The sequence below is a fragment of the Prinia subflava genome, chromosome 3 (genome assembly GCF_021018805.1).
Source record: "Prinia subflava isolate CZ2003 ecotype Zambia chromosome 3, Cam_Psub_1.2, whole genome shotgun sequence".
In the NCBI taxonomy this organism is placed as follows: Eukaryota; Metazoa; Chordata; class Aves; order Passeriformes; family Cisticolidae; genus Prinia; species Prinia subflava.
Window position 1 is genome coordinate 59505716 of NC_086249.1, and position 7532 is coordinate 59513247.

Consider the following 7532-nt stretch of genomic DNA (forward strand, 5'->3'; position numbering starts at 1 on the left):
GAAAGATATCCATTTTCAGTTATTAAATACAGGTTTGAATCCTTAGCTAAACTTGAATATAGCATGGTGCATGAGTCGTCACCATAAACACAATCTGAGCATTACAAGTGTGACAACTTTATACATAACTTCATTCTTATGATAACACCTGGCTACTAGAAAAATGGTCACATTCATCGAAGCATGTAGAAGATTTCTCAACTCTGATTTCCCTATCTCCATCCCCTCAACATTCTGTAGGCATGTGCTGCGAGCACTAATATGCATCTGTAATCACAAATTTCTCCTCCTGTTTCTGTTTTTTTGTTTTCTTTAACAAACAAACACCAGCTGGCACAAGTAATCTGAATTCATTTCCACTGCAGCAAGTACATCCCAGTTATGTGCTACCATTAAATACCATAGCATGTTTTCTTACACCCAATTTCTGAATATAAATATCATTGTTCCTAGCAATGTTAAATGTTTTTACCTCTAGTAATGCTTTTTTGCAGTCTGTACTTTCTAAGTCAGAAAATATACTGTGCCTACTCCTCTCTGTTAAACAAGGGAGACTGCTCATATAATCCTGCTTTAATAAACAGTATTGAATATACAGGCATGGATGGGAGAATTCTCTTGTGAGATCTCTACATGTTCTTCAGAGAATTATATGGATACCTCCTATTGCTATGCGATAGAAGTTTCAAAAAGGAAGACAATTCCCAATCCAATATTTTGCTCAATCACAGAAGGAACAGTTCAACAAAGCTCACTAGAAAGTTCAAAACCCCATGTTTCTGACCTCACCTGGTTTTGCAGTCATTATCTGAAATTACTATTTCAAATACAGATAAACGAGAAAAGCTGAAGCTGTCAGGGTAAATTTAAGTCTTAATTTTTTTGTTGTAGACAATATTTGAAAAAGGAAAAGTAATTTGGCTGAGTCACCTCTCAGTACAGTCTCTTCTTCGTATATGAATATTTTGCAATTCATTAAACACTTTTTAACCTATCCATTTCCAATACTCACTTTTTAAATACAAAATATGTTCTGAGAACCCACTTTGACTTTTTTAATCATCGGGCAACTACACATTAGTCTTAACTGAGAAACGCAGTATATGTGGAATAGATATTAAACACATTACTAGCATAGCTGCATGTTCAAAAGCCCTTATTAATATATAGCTTACACTGTATGCACACACTACTTTTTTAACATGTAAAGAAACCACACAAGGGTATTTTTTCTTCAGTTTAAAAATTAATGTACAAGCCAAAAAGATGTTTCAAGTCCTGAAACTAGTTGCTTGACAAATTTAAACTACCACAACACACTGAAACCTCAAAAGCACGTCTGTAGTTCTCCAGGCAACAAATGGTGTTGCTGTAAAGGAAACAACATGTAGGTGCATGCTATTTGTTGTGCTCTGATCCTGAGAGTTAATAACCTAATTTCAGAGTTTAGTTTTGTTGCCTGAAGACTGATTGCCAAAATACTGCTCAGTTCTTGATATTAACCAAGGTGAACGTGGCTGTGTTTGAAGACTGAGAGAAATGCTTTGTACTTGCAGGGCTGAGTGGGTGCAGAAAGATGTACATTGCATCTGGGCAGTGCAGCCAGCCTAATTCAGGCAGTTGCACCACTCTGTTGTTATTTAAAAAAATAAAATAAATCCATAAAAAGCTATGGTGTTCAGTAAGTAAAATGAATAACAAACTCATTCAGCAAGATCCAGCTTTTACCTTAAGACACTGCTGTGGCTGAGAAGGACCACTCTTCCGATACTCACTTTCATTAACTAACAGTACTCAAAGCAATCGAAACACACAGAGGAACGCTGCAGCCTCCAAAGCTGCTATTCAAGCTAACAATGCCATTAAATCAATTCTAAATTATTATGATACCCAGATCTGACATGTTCATACAGCTGCAACCAGTAATTGTCAGACTAGAATGCCACCCCTAGATTCAAGACAGCTCTCATGAGGCAGAACAGCTGTCAGCTTGCTGGCTCTCCAACACCCATTCAATGCAGAAAGCAAAACTCATCTCGGTGTCTCTGTGACTTGCAATGCAGTCAAAAGTGGTTTCACTTCACTGCTGATAGTCACAATAAGAACTAAAAAGGTTTCCTGTAACAGAAGTAATTTTTTCCTTTTTATTTTCTGCTTTCAACTATACCTAATAATACCAATCTTTTAATATTAACATAATATTTTTACACAGAAGCTTAGCAGTATTACCACTCTAAGCTAGGAATTTGATTTCTCAAATACAGTAGCTCTCTGTGAGGTGAACAGACTATCACGTTTCATAACAGACGTAGCAAAAATAACTAATGTTAAAAATTACATATCATTGATGTGCATTTGTGCTCTCTTTATCTTGCGAAGTGTTAACAAACTAAGTGAAATGAAGAGAAATGCTTATTGCTTCTGAACTTCTTTGGATGTTTCACAGAAAATAAGAGAAATCTCATGGTGGCCCAATGAGTGTTATGGGTAGGATGATGTGCCACATGACAGGAATGACAAGGTTTTTCATTTTTACTTATTTCTATGCTTTCAGCATCCTGGCTTATTAGATTATTCTTTACACCACTGTTAAACCTTTTTCATTCGCTACCTTTTGTCAGTAACCTGAAAAGCCAAAAAGAAAAAGGGCTGAAAAGGCTGATGAACAAAGAATAGTAAGGGCGTAGCACCAGAGGACACAGATTATTTGCTATAAAATATTGCAATGATAAATACACTCAAAATATTCTTTAAACAATTTTCATTTTATTCCATCTGATGTAAGTTGTTACAATACCACATTCACGTACAGAATCCACCAACGCAAAATACCTTTCCATTTCAATGATGTATGCCTAAATACTGTATAAATGTTGTTGTAGGCATTCCATCTTTTTTTCCAAGTTTTATTTAGAACAGGAACAAACCTGCACAAAAATGTAAATACAGTGAAGTGGAAAAAAATTAGATATGGGAGCCTTAATCAAATTGAAAGTAAATTTCAGTGGGCCACAAAAATATTTCAATTTAATTTATTTTACACAAAGTAATTAAAACCAAGGAAACTTTCCAGTGTAGAGAATTAGGGCAAGGGGGAGAACACTACAATGTCTTAAAAGTGAAATTACGAGTCTAGCATTAGTACAAAAAAGCTTATTTATTTCACAAGTAGAGATTCAACAAAAAGAAAACCTAAAGAAATCCCTACTAGGAATTTTGCCAAGCTAGATCCTGATATTCCAGCAAGGACTATATACACAGTTCATAGAGTATCTGGAATGGACTTGCAGAAAAGAAACCCATCACAACTGACAGGCTCAGTGAGTGCCTTGTTAGTACAGAAATCAGAAGTGACAGGCACACAGTTATACTCCAAGTTTAACATTATCTTCCAACACTTGACAGAAACCATGGACAAGAAAGTGTGTAACGCTAGAAACTTAGCTCATTGCTGTCTGCAAGCAACAAGGATGATTGGTAACAAATGCCTTCTTCACAGAGCTGACTGGAGTTGAACATACAAGATAATTCCAGTCAAACACAGAACCGCCACAGCACAAAAAGCCTCTTGCCACTTTATTTGTACTGCTACTACATTTACATGGCTGGATCTGCAATGATTCTGTATTGTGTATATTTAGCAGTTCTCTGTACACCACATGGAGCTGCATGAAAGTTATTTCCAAAAGCACAAAAGCAGCCTCTGCTTGAAGAGCTGTAGAAAGCTCCTAGAGACCTATTACCCCTCAAACGGAGCTGGACTGTGCAAATGCTCCAGCATCGCAGCATTTGCAGTTTCTGCCTCACTGCAACAAGACAAAACTCACATAAGGCCTTTTTGTATGGATGATCACCAAGGCTTTGCCAAAGGCATTAGAGTAGTCCAAAACAAACAAATAAACCCAACAACCCACCACCAACAAAAATTTCCAAATCTTAAATCCTCCACCATCTCTCTCCTTCATTCTTGTCTATGAACAGTGTTTCCCAGCGACTCCATGTGAAAGCAATCCAACAACCTAATCGTGTCCAGTCCATACAATTACATAACACGCTTGTTTCATTATACTAAGAAGTCAGCATTTTTAGAACTGTTTAAAGATAAAATGAGACTTTTTTTGTGGCTCTTGCTATATTTTAATTCTGAAACATTAGGTTTCATAAGTATATGCATTACGGCCTTTGGAATAAGTTATACATCCCGATTAAAAAATGCTAGCTCCTTGGAAAAGGCAAGCACGTTCCAACTATTCAGCTCTAGGTGACTAGCACATAAATATAGATCTAGACAAGTTTGTATAAGATTTGTTTCTTCTTAAATACACTTCTCCCCTAAAACCACCAGATCTCACCTCCATATGGTCCTAATATAGTGGTGTCTTTCTTAGAGTCGTTAGGAGGTTAAGATACCTATCTTGCAGCTAAAGGTTTCTGAAAGAGCCACTACACAAAAACACTTGGCACTTTTGTTTCATTAACAGGACAAGACAAGTCAAAAATCATTTTTGGGCTACGGGAACACAGCAATACCTCCAAAGGATCAGCAGTTAGCGCTTCATTGTACTAGGAGTGCAACAGTTATTTCTTTAGAAGTAGCTGCACACTGAAATTTTCATAGCGCCAGAAGCTACGGCTGTAGTCACACACTTCAGACAGCTTACACCAAAGGCACATCCAAGAGTATTTGACTGCTAGGAAAGGACAATCATCTCCACCAATTCTAATATCTATTCAACAATGCAGTTACAGGGGACATTGCAGAAAACTGAATTACAGTCACTGCTGGTTTGTTTCCTCCCAAAGCTAAAAAACCAGAGAATTCATCATCCTCCAGAGCAGCATCTTCTAGCTCTCCACAGTTTTCCAAAACGACAGCCACATCTGATCTGCTCACACACCACATTTAACCTAACAGATACACGCTGGTCTTCTCAGTGACAAAAAGCAGAAAACTGCACTGATCACGAAAGCTGAAAATCTCAATTTCACCCTTTAACTGTAGACTATTGCTAAGAGAGCTCACGGTTTAATATTCAAACAAAGAAACATGGACCACCCTGAGTCTGTTCCAAGCCTCTTAACCAGCACACTCTCAATTACTGACATCAAACTGCTGACTGCCAATAACAAAATATTCATACAAGAAAGTACCCAGAAACTAATAGTAAGCATAATGCAGTAGAGGACTAGGGAAGTTTATTACCCCAGAACACAAAATACTGCATTATACTGACCCAAGACAAAAAGTAATTCACCTTCCCCAAACTACAGCTTTACAAGATAATGTACTTTGTTCCCTCCAAAACAAAAATCTTAAACGTCAAACCTTTCATGATGAAGACACTCAGTGCAATTTGCTGCAGGCCTAATTCAAAGTCCACAGAAAGTAAATTCATAGTTCACCTATTTCAGTGTGGTCTGGTTAGATCCTATGGAATAAAGGAGAACCTCTACCTCTCCCCAAAGCGTTAAAATAAAAAAAAAAAAAAAAAAAGAAGCCCCAAACAAACAAAAGAACAACACAAGTGAAGCTCTCCTAAAAATGTCCCAGCATTTTATAATTTTTTTCAAGTGATTTCAGCATAAGCCCTACAAACTGTATCTGTACATACATATACTTCACTAAAAGCTATGGAAGCCGTAAAGCAAATTTTGCCCCCCCCCATATGAACTCGTCAAGAGTAAAACCTGCAGTGGGCAAACACCTCAGCACAGCACTTAACACCAGACTGAATTCAGGAGTTCTAGTTCATTTAACTCAAACCAAAGTCCGGCAATTTAATTCAGAAGTGTTAAAACAGTGGTTTAGAATGCCAAGAAAAGTGTATGCTTTCACCTGTAGACACCATACTTCCAGAAGATAAACCTTTAAAACTATGTTCACACTTCAGTTCCACTAAATACCATTCAGAGAAGGCAGACCCATTTGCAGAAGAGCCCCACTTACTCACATGAATGTTATGCTTTGAGGCCACGCACGTATTCACAAACAGGCAAATTATTCTTTGGGGCTCCTACTCCCAAGTCCTCTACTGATACAATTTTTATTTGGAGGAAGGGAAACCAGAGAGCGTCAAATACTCAAAATAACCAAGAATGATGTTCGACGAGTCTGTAGAAAACGCTGCTGGGAAGATCTCAGGAAGGCGCAAGCCGCCCCAGAGGCACCTGAGCTCTCCGGAGCAGGTCTCTGCACAGGGCGGCGGGCCGCGCTCATTAACGGGGCCTCTCCGGGGGCTGAGCGCGGGGCACAGCGAGCTGCACACGCACACACCGCGTCTCCCGCTCTCCCTGGGCTACAAAGGGAAGAGGAGCGCGGTCGCTAGGGGGGGAAGCTGCATCCTCCGGAGGGAGATGGTCCTACCTCCCGGCCAAAGACGGCGACGGGAGAGCGGGAGAACGACGCAGCCCCTCACACACGGCGGCCGGGGAAGAAGGGCGCTGAGAGGGCACCTCCCGGGACGCCCTCCCGGGACTCGCCGGCACCGCGTTTCCCGCCCCTGCAGATCCCCATCTTCTACAAGAGGAAGGTTTTATTTCAAAGGGGTGAGAAAGGGCCGCGGTTACTCACATGGGCTCCAAGGTTTTGCTGAGCCAGGATTTCAGCGCCTCGAAGTTTTCTATGATCATTTTAACCACCATCCAGAGCGGCCCGGGCCCCCCGCCTCCCCGCCAGCAGCAACAGCAGCAGCAGCTGCAGCCCCGGCTGCGGGGTCCGCGCCGCCCCGCCGGCCGGCACCCCGGCTCCCGCCGCGCCTCCCCGCACCCTCCGCCGCCTCCCGGTTCGGCAGAGACCGCCCGGTAGGGGCCGGAGGCCCAGCGACACGGAGGGGGCGGAACCAGTCGAGCAGCGGCTGCTTCCCGCGGGCCCCGCTCTCGCCGCTCCTCTGCCGGGGAGCGCGTCCCGGGCGCTGCGCGGGTTCCCCCCGCCGGAGGGCGGCGCGGCCGAGCGTGGCGGCGGCGCGGTCCGGGACGGGCGGCCCCCCCGCCGCCTGAGCCGCAGCGCCCGACGGAGCGAGCGCCCGAGCGAGCGGGTAAGATGGCGGCGCCCCGCTGTCGCGAGAGCCCAGAGTCTCGCGAGGCCGGGCGGCGCGCGGGGGCTGCCGGGAGGCGGGGCCGGGCGGGAGGCCGCGGGGCGGGGGCGGGCGGGAGGCCGCGGGGCGGGGGCGGGGGTGCTGTGAGGCGGCCCGGGGAGCTTTCAGAGCGCACGCGTTCGCTGGTGCTGTGGCTGGACGGAGCAGTGCTCTAGGGGCTAAAGAAGTACCATTGTGTGTGTATTCCCGACTGATGTTTGAAATGCGCATGTACTTGTTTTGTTTCCTGGAAACGCTGATACCCTTTCCTAATACGATCACAGAATCATGGTCCTTCCAACCTCACAGAAGGGGTGAGGTTGGAAGGGACCACATTGGGTCACCTGGCCCTGCCTCCCTGCTCTGGCAGGGTCATCCTAGAGCACATTGAACAGGGTTGCTTCTAGATCGTTCTTGAATAACTCCTTTGAGGGGTACAACTTCTCTGGATAATACGTT

The 7532-nt window shown here is 43.2% G+C and overlaps 1 protein-coding gene across 7 annotated transcripts in view; it reads right to left on the minus strand.

Annotated features, from left to right (window-relative positions):
* The window catches only part of RBM26 (RNA binding motif protein 26), a 50894-nt gene extending 43896 nt beyond the window's left edge, over window positions 1-6998 (minus strand). For 3 of the 7 annotated variants that reach the window (XM_063392282.1, XM_063392279.1, XM_063392278.1), the window contains exon 1: window positions 6572-6998. In XM_063392282.1, coding sequence (XP_063248352.1) covers window positions 6572-6642 — 71 coding nt within the window. In that variant the 5' untranslated portion in view covers window positions 6643-6998. The remainder of the gene's footprint in view (window positions 1-6571) is intronic. The other 4 variants (XM_063392281.1, XM_063392284.1, XM_063392280.1 and 1 more) reach the window with 4 other exon arrangements.
* Window positions 6999-7532: the final 534 nt, after the last annotated feature.